Consider the following 21733-nt stretch of genomic DNA (forward strand, 5'->3'; position numbering starts at 1 on the left):
CTCGGACACCATTCCTATACAGAATTAGTCCAACGTTATTGTTATGTAGCTCTGTAACGACCAGTCTCACTCGGACATTGGATTTGTGTTTCAATAGCTGACCCATGGTGTCCTGTCTTGTTTTGTAGCAATGCATTTCCCGCCCCGTACCTTTGATACAATGAGTCTGTCAACGACCAACAGCACAAAGACGTAAGTTATAATAACCGACACTGCCTCTGAACGATGTAAAACGCACTGTCTTACGGATGGCAGATAGTCATTGTGCCTATGTGCTCATGACAGAGACATCCGTCCAAAGACAGCTCTCGGCGAGGGCAGCCAACTGCAGCCAACCTTGATGTATTGGCCTGTTCTTGCGTGCTCCAATCTGACCTCGATTTGTCCAGCCCTTAGCACATAATCAATATCACATATGATAGCTACTCAAGACAATTCACACCGGTGCACTCCGATTCCCCAGAACGTAGAATGCATGCCCTCACTTTGCGGGCCCACCCTGAGACTTGAGCTTCTCGTCCACGAGCTGCTGGAACTCCTCCCGCAGGATCGCCTCGCGCCGCTCGCGCTCCTCCTGCTGCAGCTTCAGGATCCCGCGCTTCTCCTCCGCGCTGATGACCTGGTTCTCCTTCCGCATCCGCACCGCGTTCATGCGCCGGTGGCGGCTCCCGCTCATCACGTACCCCACGTTCTCGTACGCCGCGATCTCGTCCGACGCCAGCCCGATCTCGCCACGCCGCGGGATGCGCACGTCCGTGCCGTCCTTCAAGAACGCGGCCATCGCGCTCCCCTCGCCGCGCAGCAGCGCGCCGCCGTACTGCCGCTCGTCCACCTTGTTGCGCGAGTTGCCTGCCTTCTGTAGAGGCTGCGGCCCGAGCTCGTCGTCGTCCATCTCGTCGTCCTCGTCGTCGATATCTATTTCCGCAGGCTGTTTCGATGTACTGCGTGCTGGGGGCGGCGGCATGGAAGGGGATGCCTTGGGCGGACTGGCGCTGCCTTGCGCAGGCGCCAGCCGAGCAGTGGAAGCAGACTTCTCGACCCACTCGTCGTCGTCCGCATCCGTTGTAGGCGGGCGCTGCTCAGGGCTCCTCGTCCGGGTCGTGCTCCGGAGGCGGTCCTTCTTCCGCCGGCGTTCCCTCTCGTCCTCGGAATCGTCCCCGTTGCTGTGCCGCCGGGACCGTGAGCGGTGACGCCGGTGTTCCCGAGGGCGCTCACGCTCGCGGTCCTTCTTCTCCTTCCGCGACTTCTTGCGCTCCTTCCGCCTACGACGGCGTTCCTCCTCGGAATCCGTGTCCGTGTCCGTGTCGGAGTCGTGGCGTCGCTTGTGCGATTTCTTGCGGCGTTTCGAGTCGCGTTCCTCGGAGCTGTCGCGAAAGATAATGAATGAGCAACAAGTAGTACACCACTATCGTTCGCCACATACAGGTCACGAGTGGGTGCTTTCGGCGAGGGCGGCCAGATGGCGAACGTGCTGGTCTCGCGTTGCTGTCGCCGACTGCAGAAGAGGTCAGTCAGCACCCGACCTAACGAGACACACAGCACTCTCAGCGCACCTCTCCATGAAATCCGCACCTCCGCCCGCAAACCTCCCCGCATCCCGTGCCCTGGGATACATGTTCTCCTGCTGCCGCCACGGCGCAGGCGCCACGCCCTCCCGCGGCGGCGACGGCCGCCTGTACTCGTCATACTCCGGGCTCTGCCTCCTCGGCCTGTCCCGCTCCCGCTCCTTCTCCTTTTCCTTCTCCCTGTCCCTCCGTTCCTCCCTCTCGCGATCCCTCTCCTTGTCAACGCTCCGCGACCGAGTCCGCTTGGGCGGGCCCTCCCCGCTGCTGCTCGCCTCGTCGAAGTAGTCGTCCGCCCGGGCGCGGCCGCGCTCTGCCCGCTTGCTCGCCTCGCGGTGCCTGTCGCGCTCGTCGTCCCGATCCCTGTGCGGGGGAGCGTCTCGTCTGGCGTAGCGGTCGTGGTCCCTAGGCCTGTCTCTGGGTGGCGCGGGTGACCGTTGGCGGTCGCGCGTTTGTGCGTAGACGTCCTTTGGCGGGTCCTGGGGCACGAGGGCCATCCGCGACGGGTGTACAGTGGCCATCGCAGTCTGACGAGCACTGTTGTGGGTGTGTGAAGCAGTGGTGAAGACGTCTACGAGTTGCTCGTTGTCCGTAGGATGGAAGCGACAAAGAGGATGGAACGAAGCAGCCACAGGTCAGAGAGCGCCCATGCAGTGGTAGAAAGCGTGGGAACTTCTGGTGTATCGTTTTGAGCCAATCTAGGACCTCTCGCGCGAGCTCCCAATTGCACGCCCAGCTCGCCAATGTTGTCACCACTTCTACATACATGCATACGTACGCGTGCGATTGTCTGACAGAAGATTGGAATTTTGCTGTTGCGTCACATCGCACTCCTGGCTCGTCTCGAGCTTACGTACCCTGACGACGACTGACCCCGCAAAGCGGCTCGTTTAGCATCAGACCGTACCATGAATCTGGCCGCAGACTCCATCGCCGCCCTCATGACACCACCCGAGTCCTCATGGCACCTACTTAGACTGTTAGACTACCTGACAGACCCACGAAGCACCGCTCAGAAGAGAATACCAGATTCGTATCGACCTATACAATCACAACCACGGTGCTTCTCGCGATCGAGCATACCTCTGCAAGATTCTTGCGAACACCGAGAACGCTGTGTCAATTCGATTCTGCGATACATCATCGGGTATAGCGGTTCTATCTACACTCAGGGTCTCTTAAAGCTACAATAAATTCGTATCCGTAACGTGGTTTGGTTATGGCGATATGGAGAGGTCCGGCAGCTATATATGTTGCCCGATAAATAAGGCACAAAACAGGCGTATCTGTTGGCGATGTTCAGATACCTACTAAAAAGGTACACATGTCACAGTCGACAACTATCCACAGCGCGAGATCACAGATCATATACGCAGACGGACAAGACCGGGGAGCATCCGTCAGAAGATGACGTAGGTGGAGACGCCTCAGACCTTGACGACGGAGACCTCGCAGCCCTGCGTCAGCGCGCGGCTGTACGCACAGAACTGCCACCCGGAGTCAGCGTGGACGGAAGATGAGGGGACAGATCAGACTCACATCGTGCGCGGCAGCGATGATGTCATCGTCGTCGATACCCTCGACACCGACCTCGACGCGCAGGCCGAAGCCCTCGAGGTCTGGGTTTTCGGGGTGCCCGAGGAACACCTTCGTGTGCACCTTCGCCGTCTCGCTCAGCTCCTTCTTGCCCGCTCTCGCAGCCATGAGCTGCAGCGACCCCAGGAAGCACGCTGTATCGCGATCAGCATACGGCAGGACACGACGCAGCGAGCAACACTTACTGGCGTAGCCCATGCCGAAGAGCTGCTCGGGGTTCGGGCCTTCGCCCTTCCCGCCGATGACCTTGGGCATGTCCATCCTGAGCTCGAGGGGCGAGTCGCCGCTCGACCGCACTACACCGCCTTTCCGTCCAGAGCCCTCCGCGGTGGATTTGGCGAAGTACTGCGGACATGCGGGCGTCAGCGCGACTCGGAGTCATGGGTAGGACGTGAAGCTTACGACGTGGTCCTTCAGAGTGAGGATGCCTCGCGCGTGTGATGACTCAGACAAGGCTTGCTTGTCAACGCGCGGTGCGAGACGTATGCCCTCGCCTGCGAAATGGCGGGGTGTATAGCGGGTTGAGAGAGGACGAAGGATGGCAGTGGTCGGACGCATGGTGGCGAGGTATGGAGGGGTGGGTTGGATGGGTGTGCAAGGACAGGAAGTTAAGTAGTTGGATTAGCGTGAGATTAGAATGCCGGCGTCTATGTGCGACGACGAGATAGTGTACGCGGGTCGTGAGAGGTCGTAACAAGTGTGAGTGCGTTGGGAGTGCACAGCTTGGGCGAGAGGGTGATTGCTTGGAGAACTGATGGGGAGCACGTCCGGGCTGGTGCCTTATATCTGAGGGACCTGAGGAGCGCGCGCGTGAGGAAAACAAATTGCGCGTCTACTGGCGCAGGGCGCAGCCTGAGCCATGCACCGACAGTTCACGCAGAGTTGACGAGCGCAATGACTTTGCGGGTGACGCGCGCATTGGAGCGCGCTGCACGGGCCAATGAGCGACGCAGGCCAATGAGCGACGCAAGCGGCCCGACGACCGCCACAGTCACGCTTCTGTGACCGTTGCGATCCCCGATGCGGCAAGAAGACGTGCGTGCGCGCCACAACGCAAGCGGAACGAGGCTGGGCAGTGGCTGGCTGTGGCTGGGCGCACCACCGCTGCTCCGCGCCATGAGGGGCGTGGAGCCGCACGCACCGACAAGCCGACCACGCAGCCCGCCAGGAGCAAGGTGTATTACATCCGTATCCAAATCGCATTCGCCCAGTAGTAATGGAAATGGACTAGGTTCGATGTCACTAGCAGCTTGTCGCTGCGGACTCTACGCCGCGGACACATTCACGACAACGCCCTTGCTCAACGCGCGACTGTACGGGCACGCCTGCGGAAATGGGTCAACCATGCGCCACCCCCAACGGATTGCCATGAGCGCATACGCACCTCATGCCCAGCCCTGACGAGCTCCTCATCCGCGCCCTCTACCTGGATGTCCACCTCGAGCCCGAATCCCTCCATCTCCTTCGGCTCCCCAACGTGCACCTGCGCGTGCACCACCGCCTTCTTCGCCATCTCTGCCTTGCCGAGCTTCCCGGCCACGAGCTGCATCGCGCTCAGGAAGCAGGCTGCAGAGAGAAATTGAGTGATGCGAGCCTAGATTGACTACAGAGCGGCCTCGCACCTGCATATCCCATGGCGAAGAGCATCTCCGGGTTCTGCCCGTCCCCCTTGCCTCCGAGCGATTTGGGCATTGCGAGGCGCAGACTGAGCCCATGGTCGTCATCGGACTTCACCTGTCCGTTCCTGCCTTGGCCCCGCGCCGTGGCATGGGCGGTGTACTGACAGTATTCAAATTGATTGAGCCACCATACGGTCGTTGAATTACACCTCGAGCTACCTTGTGATCCTTGAGCGTTATGAGCGTCCGCGTGGGGTAGCGGAGGGCATGCGCCCGTGCTCCATGTGCAAGGACAGGTCGCGTACTTGCAAGTCTGAGAGGGCTGAGCATCGTCAACTGCGTTGAGAGAGGAGGCAAAGGAAGAGGAGATGCACGACTCGCATGGAATCGGTTGTGTTTTTATATGCGGTCTACGTTGAAGAGGATGGCTCATGACGCTGCAGTTGACACTGAACGAGCCAGGAGCGCCCTCGCGATCGACTACGTCCCGATTTAGAGGACCCGCGTCGTCGTCGCAGTGGCGGACCACACACTGACTCTGTACCTTGCGTACACTGCACGGTTGTGTACCACAGTACAACGAACCGAGTGGGCATGTATCTCTACGAGGCGCGCAATCAGGGACGGGTAAACAGACTGAGGACAGCATGCTTACCTCTCAGGTCGACCACGACATACACGATGCGAGACCTGATCATAGGCCAGAGCTTGCGACCCGCGCACCAAAACACAGCAGAGAAACATTCAAACGCACAAGAAAGTATAATACACTTTATACACAACAGCAGCACACACCGGACATACCCACACCTCGCCTCACACTCAGAACCCACTCGCCGTCACGCGGAGCTGCTCCAGCTTCTTCAGCACCTCGCCCACCGTCCTGTCCAGCTCGCCCGCAATCGCGCTCTGCTTGCTCGCCGGCAGCCTTGCAAACGTCTCGCACAGGTCCCCGTCCACGACCGCCTTCACGGGCACGTAGTACCCGCGCCACGACAGGTGGTCCCGCCCGACGAGGCTCAGCTGCTCCGTGCGCATGTGCTGCTCGAGCGTCGAGATGAAGTCCACGTCCTCCTTCGACACGAACGGCACCAGGATCCCGATCGTCCCGTGCAGCCCCGTGTACAGCAGCACCTCCCGCCCGCCCGCGACGAGCGACACCTTGTTGATCGCCGTCACGATGTCCCCCACGTGGAAGTGCGCGAGCATCTTCGTCTTGTGCGGCGCCCCCGCGAGGATGCCCTTCTCGTGCAGGATCCCCGCCCCCGTGGGGTCGTCGTCGACCTGGTCGGAGATCTTGGCGTCTAGCCGGTTCACAAAGACGTTCCCGAAGCGATCGCCGGCGACGACCGTGTTGTAATCCACCATGGCCATCGACGTGACCCACCGAGGCTGCGTGTCGTCGGCGAACACGAGCAACCGGTTCTCTGGTGGCTTGTACACGGCAAAGAATACAGATTCTTGCATGTCTCCGACGAGAATGCGCGAGCCCTGCGTGCTCAATGACACAATCGCGGAAGCGAAGCTCTGAATGAAGGAGTTAGAAAGAGCATGCATCGTCCGGTAGCATGAAACTCACTTTGTTCTCCACCTTCCGGAGGAGCTTTTTCTTGCCCATGTCGTACAATCGAAGCGCCTTGCCGACGCCAGCGACGAGTCGGCCTTGGAAAGCCATTACAGCAAGAGGGACGTCATTGGTATCAGTCTGTGAGAACGCGTCAGTTCCCCACCGAAGCCCCAAAACTACCGAGGGGAATACCTTATGCAGCAGCTCCAGATTTGTGCCATCCTCGGTGAACCGATATGTTCTGATCCACCCAGTCGTGCACGATCGCGGTGCGATAAAAGTATCCTGTGCAGTCCCAACCACGAGATGGAGTTCGCTTCCTTTTGCGGAGAAGGGCACGACGGCGATTGAGAACGCGCATTCGTTCTCGTCGAGCGGAATCACGTTGACGGTCTTGGCCTGCGGAGGGATCAGTATATATGCGCAATTGGTTCCGGTACGGGACTTACGTCGACGGGGTTGATGATGCGAATACACGATGCCCATGTCCCCGCAGGTGCCTTCGGGCGACCGAACAACTCTGGCGGCAAGTCGGCCATTTCCTCATCAACCGGGATCCCTTTCTCTCGCTGGCCCGCTCGTTAGCTCAAGATCAAACCATGGCATAGGGGAGCCCACCATCTCCTGCATGACCTTGGCCGCAGCGGCATCGCCCCTCACTCTGTGGTCACCCTCGATGAGGTAGAAAAGTCCATTTGTCGGATGCGGAATGAACTTGCGCGGAGTGTACGAGAGCGGGATGGCATCTTGCTTCAACTTTGTGCCAAGCTTGGGGACCTGGAAGATCCTGGGAGAAAGCTCGGGATTAGCCCAGTTCGTGAACTTAGCACGAAGAACGAAAAGAAAGAATAGGCTCAGTAGGAACAATTGGTAATGATCTTTATAAGCTTCGGCATGCACCGGGAGGCGCTTTACGATCCCTTGGTCTCATCTCTGCGATCGAAGTCTCAAGAACGGACCACTCACCGAAGCACGCTCCCCGAAATGCCAATAAGACCCTCCGGGCACAGCTCCGCCGAGAAGCTCCACGCATAGTCGAGGTTCTCGAAGATCAACGGGGTGAAGTGCATGAGATTCTGGTAGGTGTAGTTCAGCCACGATCGCGATGACAGTGCGAGGATGCCGGGGTTGCGCTGGATGAGTACGCGAATGAGGCGGATCGGGCGCGTGCCGAGGAACCGTGTGCGCGTGTCCGTGAGCTGTCCGTTGACCGGGTCGAGCACGGTCCGCAGCAGCACGCCGTTCTGCAGGCCAATGTTGACGAAGGTCGTGGGCTGCATTTTGTTGATACCAGCGTCGAGCATGTCGGCGATGCAGATGGCGGAGGGAGGTGCAGTCAAGGCTTGAAGACTAATCGTCTCCAGCGTGCTCTCCGGGTCTAGCGAGATGATGCGCACGGTCTGGTCCTCACAACCAACAGCCTGAAAGCGTATGGGTGTCAGTGCATCGAGCATTCTGCGAGAACGCTCCACATACCAAGTATGGCGTTCGTTGCCGCCCTTCCGGCACTTCCGCAATACTGAGCGCAAGCACAGTGCTACCCATCGCCTTCCGGTCCTGGTACTCGTTCAACTGCCCGTCCAGATCCAATTCGAAGTACACCAGCTCCGCCGAGCTAAGCGCCACAACAACTTGGCGCTTGTTCGTGGTCGCAGCAACGATGGTCTTGCCAGACGGCACACGCCACTCGTTCACGCGCTTGTCGCTGAGGACATGTCGGATACCATGAGGGTGGACTTGCAAGAGGGCGTCGTATCCGATCTGCTGCACAGCAAGTGTAGGCGCTGAGGAGAGGAAGCCGGTGTCTTGTACTTCTTCAATGGTCTCTCCGATGCAAAGCACGAGAGTACCATTGACGAATGAGAGGATGATGTAGGAGTCAAAAGGGTCTGTATGAGTCGTCAGGAACACGCATTGAAACAAACAGTAGAATCTGATGCCTACCGTCCTCTTTTATCTTGGTCGTCCATACCGCATTCGGGATACCCGGCAAGTCCGAGCTGACCACTTCCTCCACCTCGAGACCATGCCTCAGCACACGGAACGTGCTCCGCGCTCCCCGACCACACGCAGCAAATATTTGGGGCGTATCCGAGTTCGGCAACAGATTCATGACCTTCGAGTCAAGGATAGGGCAGAGGGACTCCATCTCATCAACCATGGTAAGGTTGTCTAGAGTCCGAGGTCGGAAGTACGCGGAGGGAAGAGCGGACGAGGGGTTCGCCATGCCGAAGGAGGGGTAGGAGGCAGAAGAAAACTCGGGCTCGTTGTCATCGTCACCCAACTTTTGGAACTGATAAAGGTAGCTGCAGACATAACCGGTCGAGTCAGCCTCGCAACGGCGCGGATCGCTCGATACTACTCAACTGGTTGCCGAACTCGGACGCGACGAACAGGAAACCGGACTTCAAGATGCACAAACTCGAAGCCACTGGGAGAGTGTCGAAGTACTTGATCTTCAAGGCCTTGACGTCCTGATCTTCATGGTCGATTGTGACTTTGTAGAGGTCGCCCTCTTCACTCTGCAACAGGAAAAAGAATGCGCCCTATAACAGAGTGAGTCGTCGCAAAAACATCGAGGACCTTGTGCTTGCACCTTCATTTTGTGCATGACGGCGGCGGTGATTATCAATCCCCGGTTAGGATCTGAAAGAGGATGTTGTCGTCGCGGTATGGGCACACGATGCTGGGGCGCATCCATATGTCGGTAAATAATATGGTCTTCGCAGCACACCAACACACCAGAGGGCCCATCATAGCGGTCTGACGAGGCCAATTGGCCGCCAGGAACCTGAACGAGCAGGTTCGCTCTCGGGTCCGTTGGCTCGCTCCATTTCCGCACAACGTGATTAAGACCGAGGTCGAGCTCGTAGTAGGTCAATAACTGTCAAGACTCCGGCTGAGTGTATATTCTTCTGGATATCGCAGGCCACTGACCTTCTCTGCGTTGTTGAAGGCCTCCCCCGTTGGGTCTTGGTCGGAATCGGAGTAGTCAACTTCCAATGCGGCGAACATAGGATTATCGAAGCCAACATCCAACCCAATGATATGGTGGATGATGGAATTGTTCTTGTGAGCCTCAAGCGGCGAGGAGATGGTCAGATTTGCAGCGGCGTCGCGGTTCAGGATGTACACAAGTTTTGCCTTTTCAACCGCAGAGATCATTACACTTCGTCCTTTGGGATCGGTAGCCAAATACTGGCCAGGAACGATTCTCCGTGCTCCCGACTTGCCGAAGGTTTCCTGGTGGACCTTAGCGAAGCTGCTTGTCTTCGGGTCATAGTCCAGAATCAAGATGCGGCCAGAGTCGGAGCCTAGGATGATGTAGTCTGAGAGAAAGCTGTGAATAACAGAAAGCTCCGAGATATACGTACAAGTCCTCACCCTTCGTGCCGCCTGTCAAACGAAAAGCGGCGAGCGAGCGGATGGACCCGAATACATCGCTCGCTATCACGGTTGAGACCTTTCCGCTTTGTACGTCCGGCCGCAAGAGCTCCAGGCGCGTGCCACGAGAGACGACGATCTCTTGATATCTCGAACCCGAGAAGTTGCCCGCGACAGCATGAGTTATGGCCGTAGGAGGTTGGAGAGTCAAATTGTACAAATGCATGGCGAGGGTGTGTCAGGAACGAGTGCGGGTAAAAGGGCGCGGAGGCCAGCAGGTTTACAGCTGCTGGAGAGGCTGTCGCACGCGAGCGGGAATTGACCGGTGCGGGTCGACGTGAGGGGTCGTGTAGCTCGTCGTCGTCGACGTCTGCGCGCGAAGGCTTGCCTTTGCTTGTCCAAGATCAAGCGCTCGTTGCGTATGCGCGTCTAGGCCGGTCATGGTCACGTGGATGTGCGCGACGCGTCGCGGCAGGCGACCAAAGCGCGTCTCAACAGTATCCGCCACCATCGTCCCACAACCTCGAGCATACTGCTCTTTTTCGTTCATACTCTCTTGGGGGTGCGTAGAGCTGCACTGCTCCAGTTGCTATCTATACGGCACCATTCTGCGCTCCACCACCCCCAACGGCAAGTATGAGACCTACGCGAGTCCTTTGCGTGGCAGAGAAACCCTCCATTGCAAAATCAATCACACAAATCCTCTCTGGCGGACGTTTCAATACTGTACGGGCTTTGCTGATTCTGATATTCAACAACTGACTGCTGCCTCTCAGCGACAAAGCGGGAACACATATATCAGGAATTATGACTTCGACTACCCTCAGGCCAACGCCACTTTCACGGTGACTGCTGTAGCAGGACATATGTTGGAGCACGACTTCAGCTTTCAGTACTCCAAATGGACATCTTGTGACCCGTTTGAACTCTTCGAGGCACCCATCATCGCGGAGGTCAGGAAAGATGCCGCGACGATCGCCCGCAACCTCAAGAATGAAGCTAGAAACGCCCACAAGCTCATGATCTGGACAGACTGTGACAGAGAAGGAGAGCACATCGGGTCGGAAATAGTTCGAGAGTGCAGAAAGGTGAAACCTAACATCATCGTGACGCGAGCTCGCTTCAGCGCCATCATACCTCAGTGAGTCTGCCACTACTCTGCAGTCTTTGAACCCACTCAGCATGCCTCGCCATCAGACAAATACACAACGCAGCACAGAACCCGGTTGCGCTCGACCTGGCCATGGTGGATGCTGTAGAGGCACGAATTCTGCTTGACCTGAGGATTGGCGCGGCCATGTCCCGCTTACAAACTCTAAACCTGCAACGACGGTTCCAAGATCATGACATCTCTGAAGAGGTGATTTCGTATGGTGCGTGAAGTTATGACCGCACACATCATTTTGTACAACGGCTGCGCAGGACCATGCCAGTTCCCGACTCTAGGATTTGTAGTGTCTCGGTACAATCAAGTGAAGGCTTTCAGGCCCGAAACATTCTGGTACATCTTCATGTCCATCACACGTCCATCCGCGGAGGGCGAAGACGAAGAGACAGTGTTCACATGGCGCAGAGGACACCTGTTCGATTTTGACGTCGCTATGACGATTTACGAGTATGTCCTTGAGTCGCCAATGGCACGCGTGATCGAGGTGAAGAGCAAGGACACCAAGAAATGGTCAGTCGGATTCCTCATTCGTCATGAACAAAGCTAATTGCATACTCAGGAAGCCTTTGCCCTTGACCACCGTGGACTTGCAGAAGGCTGGATCTCGGTTACTGCGTATGAGTCCGAAGAAAGTGCTCGACGTAAGCCTTCAACAGCAAGGTATGTATTAGTGCTGATCACTCCTTTAGATTGCAGAGAAACTGTACCAGCAGGGGTTTCTGTCGTATCCGCGTACCGAAACAGACCGCTTCGACCCGCAGTTTGACTTCATGACCCTCATCGAGAAGCAGACCGTGGACCCAGCATGGGGCGACTTTGCCGCTAGGCAAGAACATTGTATGTGATATTTGTTCCTGGTTATGCTCACGGCTCGTAGACTCCAGAACGGTGGCTTCAATCGACCAAGACAGGGCAGAAAAGACGACAAGGCGCACCCGCCGATCCATCCTACGGCTCACGCTGGGAACCTGGTCGGCGATGAGAAGAAGGTGTACGAATACATCACGCGGCGCTTTCTTGCGTGTTGCTCGAAAGACGCGCTGGGTTGGGAGACTACGGTCGACGTACTCTACGGAGACGAAGAGTTCTACGCCACTGGTACGGAACGGGACATGCAATCATGAAACGTGTAATGAATACTTCTGCCTTCTAGGGTTGAGAGTACGGGAACGGAACTACCTCGACGTCTTCATCTACGACAAGTGGTCCGACAAGGAACTGCCGCACTTCGAGAGAGACGAAGAGTTCGCGCCAACGGTCTGTCTACTGAAGGAGGGACAGACAACCAAACCACACCTGCTCACTGAAGCAGACCTCGTCACATTGATGGACAAAAATGGCATTGGTGAGTTCGCCGATGATCCCTACGAAAGTTATAAGCTGACAATCCGGGTCTCGTAGGCACTGATGCAACCATTGCGCAGCATATTGAGACAATCGTCAAGCGCAAATACGTCCACGAGAAGATCAGGGAGCAATCAAGTATCTCATCCCTTCTGCGCTGGGCATCGGGTTGGTCGAGGGCTATGACTCGATTGGGTTCGAACGTAGTCTTAGCAGACCACAACTCCGTCGCGAGGTCGGTGCGATGAAGTGATTGCTATGACGTGTCTCATGCATTTCTTACAGACCGAACGTCGCATGGTCGACATCTGCGAAGGAGCTATGACAAAGAACGACATGCTGGTCCAAAGTATCGAACAGTACAAGGAGATGTACATTCGGACGCGGGCTGAGTTCGAGAGGCTCGTTACAGTTCGTAGCCTTTCCTTCCTCGCTGCGCTCCTTCATTCATATGCTTATATGCGTTCTGACAGTGTGTGCGTGACCGTCTGCGAGAAGGTGTCAATCTGACGACGTCGGTGGACCAGATGACGACAATGGCGGTGGTAACGGCGGCGGCGGTAGAGGTGGACGTGGAGGCCGGGGAGCGAGAGGCGGGCGCGGTGGCCGGGGCGGCGGCGGAAGAGGTGGTAGAGGAGGTGGTGCGAACCCCGGTGGTAACAGCAGCGGCGATGACGGCGACGGTGGTGGTGCTGCTCGCGGTGCCGCGAGAGGAAGAGGATCCAGAGGTGGTAGACGAGCAGCGTCTGCTGTTGCAAGAGCACCTTCCTTTCGAAGGGGACGAGGAGGCCGGGGCGGTGGGGCCGCCGCCGCTCCTGCTCCTGCTCCCGCGGCAAATGTGGATGGCTCGGACTCCGACCAGTGTGAGTCTGCTTTCTTTTCGGCGACAGTCTGTATTGACCGGATGTCCAGACTGGGATGATGATCCCCCTGCTGAGCCACAACCCGTACAGCCTCCCCCAGCTCCAGCGCCAGCGCCGCGACCACCGCCGTCACGCGCCAGCCGCAGTACCACGTCCAAAGCACCGGATACGTCTTCCCTCGCTGCACCCACGTGCGAATGCGGAGACGTCACGGTAGAACGAACCGTGAAGGCCGACACCGCAAACAAAGGCCGCCTGTTTTGGGCATGTCCGAACAACCGCAGATGCGACTTCTTCGAATGGGCTGACGGGCCTTCCAACTCGAATGCAACTGGATCGCGTTCCACGGGTATGGCAAAGCCTTCCTCGATCCCCGCTAAGCGGTCCATCGGTAACAACAGCGGCGATCACAAGCGGTGCCTCTGCGAGCTGTCAGCTGTCTTGAAAGAGACGAAGACTGGGAATAACAAGGGTAGGATGTACTGGTCGTGTCCGAACGAGTCAGCGAAGGCTCGATGCAAGTTCTTTGAATGGGCAACCGACGAGGACATCGCGGAGGCGGAAGCAGCAAGACCTCGGTACAAGACCTTTGAGAACCGCACCGACAGCAGGAACAGTAACAGTAACTACAACGGCGCGGGGTCCGGCGAGTGCTTCAAGGTGAGAGCGTCTAGGATTTCAATCTAGGCTCATTCACCAGTTTCTCTGCAGTGCGGACAAGAGGGTCATTGGGCAAATGGTGAGTACAATCTTGTGTTAGGTGGAATTGACTGTACTGAACGAGAATAAGCTTGCCCGAACGGCGACGGCTTCAAAACATCATCCCGTACAACATCGACCACGAGCAAAAGAGGGCGAGGAGGCAGCCTCCGACGAACTGGATCAGGGCGCAAGGGTGTGAAGCGCGGCAAAAAGAACGACTCGTTCGCTGCAGACGACTGGTGACCAGTGGTTGTCGACGTTGAGAGCAGACCCCTTGATCCCGCATGCTGTATCTGTGTTCCAGGTTTAGTCGTATTGTAGTAGTCGTGTTGTACCTGCTTTCAGTTGTATTCCGCTGCTCAGGAAGTATCTTATTGACATGATCGTGGAAGCCGTTTGACCCGCTCTTGAATTAATAACGTTATTACACTAAGCAGGGACAGCGACAGACGTGCGACACGTATCAAACACCCTCAACTCTCTCCTCGCTTGATCAACCGCGCAGCCCCCTCAGTCCCCGCGATCCTCTCCAACCTCAGCCAGTCATACTTCGAGTACAACACTCGGCACGTCACGTCTGCCGCCTCAATGCCGTCGTCCAAGAACGGGTAGCTCAGGAACTCGGTGTAGAACTGTGGGTGGTCGGGAGGGCCGTAGAAGACGAGGTTGCGGATGCCCCTGATTTTGTATCGCCGGAAGAAGTGGAAGCGCTCGCTGACAAGGAGGAATGCCTTCTTGCCGCCGAAGAAGGCCTGGCGGGCGCGGGATATGTCTTGGTTTGTCGAGTACCTGGAAGATGCGTTGATCAGTTGTTTTCTGGTTAGGATGGAGCGATGGGAACATACTCAGAAAGGACTGTGAATGTGACGCTCAAGTTCTTCCGGAAGTGGTTCTGTACCCGGATGAAGTCGAACGAGGACGGGACGAAGATGACGGTGTTAGCGCTCTGGACAGCCGACTTGAGAACCGATGGCAGTAATTGAGTCGTAAAGTGTTGAAAGCGCTTCTCGACCTCGTCTTTGGGGTTGGTACAGTCAAACTGCACGAAATTCTGCGCGCAGGTTAGAACACTCTGTCCACAAGTGATTCCAGACATAGTACATACTTGATCAATACCTTCGGGCACCTCGATAGGAGGCCATCTCCTCTCTGTTCGGACCTTGCCTGCGACATTTTTCAGAGAACCGTTGAAAAGGGCGCGCGTCTCGGGGGTCTCGTACGCAGTCAACAGGATGGACTGGCGGAAGTATGCAGCGCTGCATTATCTCAGCGTAAATCTGTGCTCAAGAAACACACAACTCACTGTCCATCGAGGTACCAAGGCTTGATGCGGGAGAAGTCAATATCATGCGACTCTTTTGGCATTTGGTTCAGCCGAGAGAAGACGAACTGGAAATCCTTGTTAACAGCATGATTTTGCAACGATTTAAGAGAAACTGACCTGAACATGGTCCCAGTTCTGCATGGTCAGTGCATCCAACTGATCCACGATGACCATCTCGATCGAGGACAAGAAATCAGCATTCCTGCATGGATGAGGCATTAGTCTGAGTGAAACGCGCGGTATGAGAGCCACGCACTTTTCCTTCTCTATCGACATCCTCAGACCAAGAGGACTCGCAACAATCAAGTCGCACCCATAGAAATCCGCAAACAGCTTCACGCTCTTCCGCGTCATCTTCACTCCAAACCGGAACGCATCGTCGATGTTCCCCTTGAACATTTCCACATGATCCCTGGGATAAGTCCCCGGCTCCGCGTTCGCAAGCTTGTCGGTGACGCCCTGCGGCAAGCCGTAGTCGGTATTGAACCGTGAGCGGTTTTCCACCTGGTAGGTCGGCGAGGGTGTATGCGAGGTGAGGGCACTGATCCAGCGCTGTGCGAACGATCGGAAGGGAAGGAGGATGAGCACGGACGGTCGGGTGAAGCCTTGATCTTGAACGTCCTCAGGTGCGGAGCTCCTGACTTGGATGCATGCGTCAATCGTTCGTTATTCTTGAGAACTCGGCGACGCTTTCTAAAGTCTGGTCAGACCTACAGCGGCTGCGCGCGTGTCAGTACTCACTTTGTTATGTGGTTGAGGGCGTGGAGTGTTGTAGCCTCGCGCATGCTTTGGTGTGTGTCCAGAGAGGCGCGAGTAATGTAGAGATCTCGCTGAGTCGACAACATGGAAAGCAAGTCATTCTGCAATCGACGACCTCTGTTGAAGTCGATGTTAGAAAACAAAAGCACATGAGATATAACGGCTTACCCCGAGGAAGCTTGCCCTGTCGCTCCAAAAACGGCTGCTTCACCTTGTCCAGCACCTAAATGCCGCATACTGTCATGATGATTGTCTTACGCGCAAAGAATCATACGCACAGCTATACGGTTATTTTCTGACGGCTTTGCAGCACCTCGATGTCGGGAAACGATGTGATGACAGAGCCGAGCCTGCCATGCTTGTCCCTATGTGTCGCCCATGACTTCCGCTCTACTGCATTTCGGGCAGCTTCTGTGGCGAGTGTGGACTTCGCTCCAAAGTGCGTTTCGTACGGGTCATCCCCTTTGTCTATACTGCGTCAGACACAAGACGCAGCTGCATAAAGCAGTACCTACCTGGCGAGTCCTCTTCGACCTCCTCTGGCCCTTCCTCGGCCTCACGCTCTTTATCTGCTACATCCTCGGAAGTCGGTTCAGGGCTTTTCTTGGTAGACAATGTGTCTGCTCTGCATTCTCGGGAGTACCGGAGGCATCTGAGAACGAAATTGCGCGCCGTTTGTTGAGTCTTTCGCCCGGCTTCGCCACAATATCCTCAAATGGGTGTTTCCGTTTCCCGACTTTCGTGGCGGAGACGTTAAGCAGTGTGAGAAGCTTGGTCGTTACCGCACTGGCGTCCTCTACGGCCATCGTAGCGTTCCTAAGAGTGGCACACTAAGCTAGATGTGATGAAGGGGAAAGACGACTCGAAGACGATGGGTTTGTGCGCGAACAACACAAGCGCCTGCAGCAAAAGTGTGGCTGCCCTCGATCTCGATCAGCGCAATCTGACATTACGTAAGCAGCCACTCGAGTCCGATGTTTTCCCGAAGTAACTGAGTGACTGGGTCAACCCGTCGAACATGCTGCCATGGCGAATCAACGGGTCGGTGGCGTAGTTGGTTATCGCATCTGTCTAACACACAGAAGGTCCTCAGTTCGAACCTGGGCCGACTCATTTTGGTGAGTGAATCAGTTTGGCTCACTTAACGAAACCTATCAGCAGGTCACGCCGTGTGTTGGCCTTGGTGTTGGCTCCCGTGTCGTTTTATCGTCAGTGGGCCTTGAGCAGTATACATGACCACCATTCAGCTGTGTTTCCAATGGTACGCATCCAATTTGTGACACGACAGGTGAAAGCAGGTAAACAGGACGGTAGAAGATCATTACAGTTCAGCCGCCATATGGGGGTCTAATTATCACGTACATTTTAGGATGCTTTCCAAGACAACAGTGTGGGTATTGCAGTCCATGATAGTCCGACAAGTGAAGGTATGATAGTACGCAATGCTGAGTTGGTATGTAATAGTCCAGATCAACAGATTAAACGATGAGAGCACCGACGAGCAACAAGAGCAGCAAGCTGTAAAGATCTGCTCCGAATCCGACGGTCTGGACCGCCGAGCTAGCCTGAACAGCCCCGGTGTGCTGGGGCCCGGAAGACGACGACGTAGAGTTCTGCTTAGCGATGGTAGATGACGGGAGCGCGACGTTCTCCTTGGTCGGCTGCGTCTCGATCTTGCCGGAGCCGACCATCACCTGGACGCCCACAGATGGGACACCGTTGACAACGACGAAGAGCACTGTAAAACACTCTGTCAGCTGTTGTTCGGAGCCGAGGGCTTGCTGCGAGGTACATACGTGCAGGTCCAGGAGCCAAGACGGCAGGGTTTGGCGGGAGCTGACTGACGTGCAGAGTCGCAGAGCCATCCGAGTTGCCAGTATACGTCGAGTCGAGCTGTACGAACCGCTGGCCCATGTTCTACACCATCCAGGCCCTCTATCAGCCATCTCCTTACAGAGCCAGGGACTATGACATACCATTGTATGGGTGGAGAACCCTGTCCTGATCACGATCACAGTTGTGTTCGCCACCGCGTTGACGTTGTCACCCAAGTCCTGCCCCGACAGCGACACATTGAAGTACGGCCCGCCATACGCGAGCTGGTTCGGCAAGCCCTGGGGCTGCGGCCTGCGCTCGTTGTAGTACAGCGGGTAGAACTTCTCCACGCGGTACTCCGTCGGGAACTTCACGCCCGCCGCGATGTTGTAGTCCGCGTTCGGGTTCGAGCCGGAGACCATCACCGAGCCTAACAATGAGACACTTCACATTGAGTCAAGGAGGGGAAGATGATCGAAGACGTACCGTCAGGCAGGAGAGTGGCGCTGGAATGGTACATGCGCGCGACGGTGGACGGAGAGAGCCCATCACGAGACCACTTCTTCCCCGAGGGCGCCGAAGGGTCATAAATGATCGGGTCGAGGACGGGATTGTCAGCGAACGACTGATCGATTGCCCAAGAAACATTGCCGTAGCCTGCCACTCCTACATTTCTCTGTCAGCGGCGCTACTTGCGTGTAAACGGACGGCCTGCCCACCTGTGCCTGCGCCATTCAGGCAGAGGATCTTCCCGTTTGGCAAGAATATGAGGTTCCCCATGGACCGGACCTCAGGCAACGGATCGTCCTCGACGTAATTGGTAGATACGTCGGGGGTGATGGTGACGCACGAATCCGACGCGGGGTATTGTGCGATGTCCCAGTTCGTGACCCATCTAGCAGCAATCTTGACGTCAATTCGATGGTTCATTGCGCTGAACACTTTGAACGGCTCACTGATCAGGCTGGATGTTCGACCCGCCACAGAACAGGATCGTCGCCGTATAGTTATTTGCCGGCGTAAGCGGCAACATCGCCGTGCCCGCACTCGCAGGGTACGTCCGCACCGCGTGGACCATCGCGCTGATCTCCGTCTCCGTGTGCGTCTTGTAGTCGAGCAGGGCCGTGCCCCAGTTCGACTGCATGATCAGCTTGCCGGAGGGGAGGAGCCATGTGAGTGGGTAGAGGTTCGCGGGGAGCGTGTTCTCGAGCAGGGGCGAGTTCGTGAGCCCGACGGCGGGGTCGTATGGGAAGAACTCGTATGTCGGGTTCGTCTGCGAGGCGTCGTTGACGAAACCTCCCCAGTCGCAGCCGCCGATCTAGGGTTTGTGTCAGTATTATAGAGACCGCTGGACTAACGGACTCACAATAATCATTGATCCATCCTCTAGAGTTTCCCTGCGAGAGGCGGTGAGTGGCAATGCACGGTAAGGGTGAATTAATGCGGCTTACAAAGAAGGGTACCACTCCGGGTAGTCATAGGCGTGTTCATGATCCATTCGCAAGAGTCGTCGTCGCAGGGATCGAGTAAACTATGAACGACGAATGACATTCACAAAAAACAAAACCCGACGGTGCACAGTAGCGACATACCGGACCCTGAGGTATGCAGGAAAACATCAGTCAGTGAAGTGCTGCAATTATTTCCGTACGTACGATTGACCACCATCGGGATCGTCGTACGGCGCACCGCCATTTTGACTGGGGGCCGTCAGACCACCGTAAGTGACTGCCTGGTTCCCTCCGACATTGAGCCATGTTCCATTGCCCAGTACGCTACCCCCTGGGAGCATAGTCGAGGTCAGGTAGAATACGACGGTAAACTACGCGGCACGCACCGCGCAGAAGGAGTTGGTAACGACATCCATAGGGCGGCCTTGGTTCTTGCTCGCGGAATATTCTGCAGACGCGTATTAGTGTGCGCTCTAGACATATATCAAACTCGTATGCGTACCCGCTGCCCATGCCGGATGACCGTTGATCTGCGTAGGGTTCCTTTCGGTCTTGTCAACAATATATACCTTGTCTAGTGTGCCGAGGAACATCTAGATTGACAGGTCAACATCTTCCATGGCACGTCAAACAAATCGTGAATGCGTACTTGTTGCGCGCTCGCGATGCTGTTGCCGACAATCTGGAACTCTCCAAGAGGCGCGTTCGTCACCAATGGCTGGCCGGGTGTTTGCGCGGACGCGCCATGCGCGAGCGCAGCGGTAAGCCGGACAGCGATCCACGTATACATGTGTTGAAGGGAGTGTAAATCAATAATATGTGTTGGAAAACGAAGGGGTATCGTGTGCCAGGCCTTGCCGGGGACCGAGGGGCAGGGGCGGGCAGTACCGACGAGGGGGCCGGCGAGTGCTCACCGGGAGCGACCAAGCTTTATGTGTGGACGTGGTTCATGTTCGGACGCGCCACGCCCGCGAAGGCAGTCGACGCCAGCTCGATCGGACAGCTGTCAGTGCTTCCGGATCGAGGTTAGGGAAACTCGTGAGCGCATCGCTACCGCTCGGCACGGTCCTGCGAGGCCGCATGCAGCCCGTCGTCCCTGGCCTGTGTCCAGCGGAAATGCTATATTGGCGTGCTCTGCGGAAAGCGCAACCTAATCATCGTAGGAGCGCCACTAGATCGCACCGTGCAATGGAATAGCGCAGGGACAGCAGCAGCATGTTGACCACAGTCTACGTGTGGCGCCGAATGTATACCACAGAGACGGGCCTTGTGCGGCCACAGAAGCTGCAGCGCAACGAGTAGAAGTGGCTCGACAGCTCACAGTAGTGCTTGTTCGCATGTCGTTCGCATGGCCTTCTAAACCCGGGCCGCCGGCGCCTCGACGACGCTGAGAGCCCAGTTTGACGCGGCTCTGAGTCATCCTCTGCTATCTTTAGTAGAGAACATCGTGCGCTTCTCTTGACGATTCTCTGTGCACACGCTCTATTCGTTCCACCGCGCGATGTTGGCCCCTCTTGCGAGTTTGCTTGACCGACAGCCGTCGAACCGGACGAGTCTCGGGTGTATCTTTTGTGACTCAGGGCGCAGCGCTATGAGCAGACACTTGTTCTAGTGTTGCGGCCAGGGGATCACCATAACCTTGTATACAAGCGATACGCCCGTGTTTGACGATTTTGTCTAGCTCAGATCCTGCCGCCGTGCCTCCGAGTCGGACCAGCATGCAGTTGCCACCCAGGGTCCGCGGTCGTTCCCCACTAGGTTTCCATGCCTTCTGTCGTGTGTCTAGCCAGGCGTAACACCAATGAGCTCGAGTCGGATTGATTGGTATACCCAATACCGCATTTGAGATGTAGGAGCAGCCAAAAGTAACTCAACGCAAGAGAAGTTATGTAGAGAACGGATTTGCAGCACATCGGGCGACTCTTCACGTGATTCTGGACGTACAACACGTTCCCTTTGTGGCAGGCCACCTTCCAGATCCGTCGACACACAGTCGGCACTGCCTCCGGAGCGGGCTCTTTCTTGGGTCCAAGTCTTGAAAGCGGCGACTGATTGAACTGGGCATGGACTACGAGATGTCTTTTATAGCCAGTGTTCGGTCTAACTACCTAGTGTTACTCGGACGATAGATGGATGCGTTTAGGTTCGCGATTGCCTCATTAAATTTCTATCTAGCCTTGCATGATCTTTGATACATAGTCACCGAATCCCCCACCGAGCTGCGCCCCTGTCTCCGGCCTTGAATCGAATCGGAGCCGTCCATATACAGTAAACCATCTCATGGATCGTGCCGCCTGCCTTTCAAGTTTGCTAGGAAAACATACCGCCGGGTAGGAGGCCGAGCAAGATGTCTAGGCTTAAACTGAGCCATTTTTGCGTGGTGAATCTATCTAACGCCGAGCTACGCCAGCAATGTGTGAGGGGCAGCTTAATACGGTGATATTGTCGCCCAGTTCTCGCCGCAAGAAGGCGTCTACTGGGTTCAGTAGCGCCGGCTGGTGTGGCTTCACACGTGACCGCGTTCAGTCGCGTCACCGTGACAGGCGTGTCAACGCGCCTGGCGCCATCAACTCCTTGTC

The 21733-nt window shown here is 56.4% G+C and overlaps 7 protein-coding genes and 1 non-coding gene across 8 annotated transcripts; 2 read left to right on the top strand and 6 right to left on the bottom strand.

The window, feature by feature from the left end:
- Positions 1–56: 56 nt before the first annotated feature.
- Positions 57–2158, bottom strand: B0H18DRAFT_977070 (ras-induced vulval development antagonist-domain-containing protein). Its single transcript, XM_048044219.1, is given in 6 exon segments — positions 57–166; positions 239–1175; positions 1197–1364; positions 1424–1495; positions 1554–1721; positions 1734–2158. 5 exon segments carry the CDS (start codon positions 2081–2083, stop codon positions 482–484), a joined length of 1452 nt encoding a protein of 483 aa, XP_047899369.1. The 5' UTR covers positions 2084–2158; the 3' UTR covers positions 57–166; positions 239–481.
- A 449-nt stretch (positions 2159–2607) lies between these two features.
- On the bottom strand, positions 2608–4046 carry B0H18DRAFT_977074 (OsmC/Ohr family). The gene is made up of 4 exons (XM_048044220.1): positions 3561–4046; positions 3344–3503; positions 3102–3292; positions 2608–3049 (listed from the first exon to the last, which is right to left on the bottom strand). Exons 1-4 carry the CDS (start codon positions 3714–3716, stop codon positions 2990–2992), a joined length of 567 nt encoding a protein of 188 aa, XP_047899370.1. The 5' UTR covers positions 3717–4046; the 3' UTR covers positions 2608–2989.
- A 292-nt stretch (positions 4047–4338) lies between these two features.
- B0H18DRAFT_977082 (OsmC-like protein) lies at positions 4339–5212 on the bottom strand. The gene is made up of 4 exons (XM_048044221.1): positions 4997–5212; positions 4781–4937; positions 4543–4724; positions 4339–4483 (listed from the first exon to the last, which is right to left on the bottom strand). The coding sequence occupies exons 1-4, from the start codon at positions 5105–5107 to the stop codon at positions 4424–4426; spliced, it is 510 nt and encodes a 169-aa protein (XP_047899371.1). The 5' UTR covers positions 5108–5212; the 3' UTR covers positions 4339–4423.
- A 233-nt stretch (positions 5213–5445) lies between these two features.
- On the bottom strand, positions 5446–10118 carry B0H18DRAFT_977084 (CPSF A subunit region-domain-containing protein). The gene is made up of 12 exons (XM_048044222.1): positions 9729–10118; positions 9282–9673; positions 8941–9228; positions 8712–8890; positions 8289–8650; positions 7821–8233; positions 7311–7765; positions 6963–7131; positions 6794–6913; positions 6537–6743; positions 6357–6482; positions 5446–6304 (listed from the first exon to the last, which is right to left on the bottom strand). The coding sequence occupies exons 1-12, from the start codon at positions 9952–9954 to the stop codon at positions 5600–5602; spliced, it is 3642 nt and encodes a 1213-aa protein (XP_047899372.1). The 5' UTR covers positions 9955–10118; the 3' UTR covers positions 5446–5599.
- Positions 10119–10239: 121 nt separating this feature from the next.
- Positions 10240–14180, top strand: B0H18DRAFT_1207286 (DNA topoisomerase). Its single transcript, XM_048036216.1, has 14 exons — positions 10240–10454; positions 10505–10869; positions 10926–11101; positions 11151–11406; positions 11456–11537; positions 11586–11737; positions 11774–11994; positions 12050–12241; positions 12298–12479; positions 12526–12651; positions 12714–13101; positions 13153–13763; positions 13815–13842; positions 13894–14180. Exons 1-14 carry the CDS (start codon positions 10365–10367, stop codon positions 14046–14048), a joined length of 3024 nt encoding a protein of 1007 aa, XP_047899373.1. The 5' UTR covers positions 10240–10364; the 3' UTR covers positions 14049–14180.
- Positions 14153–16775, bottom strand: B0H18DRAFT_977093 (digestive organ expansion factor). The gene is made up of 12 exons (XM_048044223.1): positions 16532–16775; positions 16404–16508; positions 16229–16356; positions 16167–16190; positions 16057–16111; positions 15871–16003; positions 15386–15766; positions 15247–15331; positions 15109–15194; positions 14911–15061; positions 14651–14856; positions 14153–14594 (listed from the first exon to the last, which is right to left on the bottom strand). The coding sequence occupies exons 1-12, from the start codon at positions 16692–16694 to the stop codon at positions 14279–14281; spliced, it is 1833 nt and encodes a 610-aa protein (XP_047899374.1). The 5' UTR covers positions 16695–16775; the 3' UTR covers positions 14153–14278.
- A 152-nt stretch (positions 16776–16927) lies between these two features.
- On the top strand, positions 16928–17001 carry B0H18DRAFT_t31. The gene has a single exon. It is a non-coding gene; the product is annotated as a tRNA-Val (tRNA).
- Positions 17002–17138: 137 nt separating this feature from the next.
- Positions 17139–20443, bottom strand: B0H18DRAFT_977094 (copper radical oxidase). The gene is made up of 12 exons (XM_048044224.1): positions 19804–20443; positions 19657–19747; positions 19537–19602; positions 19359–19485; positions 19167–19234; positions 19070–19089; positions 18660–19021; positions 18423–18598; positions 18190–18369; positions 17865–18133; positions 17685–17805; positions 17139–17626 (listed from the first exon to the last, which is right to left on the bottom strand). Exons 1-12 carry the CDS (start codon positions 19942–19944, stop codon positions 17367–17369), a joined length of 1881 nt encoding a protein of 626 aa, XP_047899375.1. The 5' UTR covers positions 19945–20443; the 3' UTR covers positions 17139–17366.
- Between the last annotated feature and the right edge of the window lie 1290 nt (positions 20444–21733).

Source organism: Fomitopsis serialis (assembly GCF_022376445.1).
Source record: "Fomitopsis serialis strain Sig1Antser10 chromosome Unknown B0H18scaffold_4, whole genome shotgun sequence".
Classification (NCBI taxonomy): Eukaryota; Fungi; Basidiomycota; class Agaricomycetes; order Polyporales; family Fomitopsidaceae; genus Fomitopsis; species Fomitopsis serialis.

Bases quoted from the DNA above. Each gene is read 5' to 3' on its own strand.
- B0H18DRAFT_977070 (XM_048044219.1), bottom strand. From the start codon at position 2,083: ATGGCCACTGTACACCCGTCGCGGATGGCCCTCGTGCCCCAGGACCCG. The intron at 1,496-1,553 runs GTGCGCTGAGAG...CCTCTTCTGCAG, and splicing joins GGTGCGGATTTCATGGAGAG to TCGGCGACAGCAACGCGAGA. The intron at 1,365-1,423 runs GTATGTGGCGAA...CTTTCGCGACAG, and splicing joins AAAGCACCCACTCGTGACCT to CTCCGAGGAACGCGACTCGA.
- B0H18DRAFT_977074 (XM_048044220.1), bottom strand. From the start codon at position 3,716: ATGCGTCCGACCACTGCCATCCTTCGTCCTCTCTCAACCCGCTATACA. The intron at 3,504-3,560 runs GTAAGCTTCACG...GCATGTCCGCAG, and splicing joins TCACTCTGAAGGACCACGTC to TACTTCGCCAAATCCACCGC. The intron at 3,293-3,343 runs GTAAGTGTTGCT...ATCGCGATACAG, and splicing joins CTTCGGCATGGGCTACGCCA to CGTGCTTCCTGGGGTCGCTG.
- B0H18DRAFT_977082 (XM_048044221.1), bottom strand. From the start codon at position 5,107: ATGCTCAGCCCTCTCAGACTTGCAAGTACGCGACCTGTCCTTGCACAT. The intron at 4,938-4,996 runs GTAGCTCGAGGT...GAATACTGTCAG, and splicing joins TAACGCTCAAGGATCACAAG to TACACCGCCCATGCCACGGC. The intron at 4,484-4,542 runs GTGCGTATGCGC...CCATTTCCGCAG, and splicing joins TCGTCAGGGCTGGGCATGAG to GCGTGCCCGTACAGTCGCGC.
- B0H18DRAFT_977084 (XM_048044222.1), bottom strand. From the start codon at position 9,954: ATGCATTTGTACAATTTGACTCTCCAACCTCCTACGGCCATAACTCAT. The intron at 8,891-8,940 runs GTGCAAGCACAA...ACTCTGTTATAG, and splicing joins CCGTCATGCACAAAATGAAG to GGCGCATTCTTTTTCCTGTT. The intron at 6,914-6,962 runs GTGGGCTCCCCT...CGAGCGGGCCAG, and splicing joins CCAAGGTCATGCAGGAGATG to CGAGAGAAAGGGATCCCGGT.
- B0H18DRAFT_1207286 (XM_048036216.1), top strand. From the start codon at position 10,365: ATGAGACCTACGCGAGTCCTTTGCGTGGCAGAGAAACCCTCCATTGCA. The intron at 11,407-11,455 runs GTCAGTCGGATT...TTGCATACTCAG, and splicing joins AGCAAGGACACCAAGAAATG to GAAGCCTTTGCCCTTGACCA. The intron at 13,102-13,152 runs GTGTGAGTCTGC...CCGGATGTCCAG, and splicing joins GATGGCTCGGACTCCGACCA to ACTGGGATGATGATCCCCCT.
- B0H18DRAFT_977093 (XM_048044223.1), bottom strand. From the start codon at position 16,694: ATGGCCGTAGAGGACGCCAGTGCGGTAACGACCAAGCTTCTCACACTG. The intron at 16,112-16,166 runs GTGCGTATGATT...TGCGGCATTTAG, and splicing joins CAGAAAATAACCGTATAGCT to GTGCTGGACAAGGTGAAGCA. The intron at 15,332-15,385 runs GTGCGTGGCTCT...TCATCCATGCAG, and splicing joins ATGTCGATAGAGAAGGAAAA to GAATGCTGATTTCTTGTCCT.
- B0H18DRAFT_977094 (XM_048044224.1), bottom strand. From the start codon at position 19,944: ATGTATACGTGGATCGCTGTCCGGCTTACCGCTGCGCTCGCGCATGGC. The intron at 19,486-19,536 runs GTGCCGCGTAGT...CTATGCTCCCAG, and splicing joins CAACTCCTTCTGCGCGGTGC to GGGGTAGCGTACTGGGCAAT. The intron at 17,627-17,684 runs GTATGTACCTCG...AGTGTTTTACAG, and splicing joins CTTGGCTCCTGGACCTGCAC to TGCTCTTCGTCGTTGTCAAC.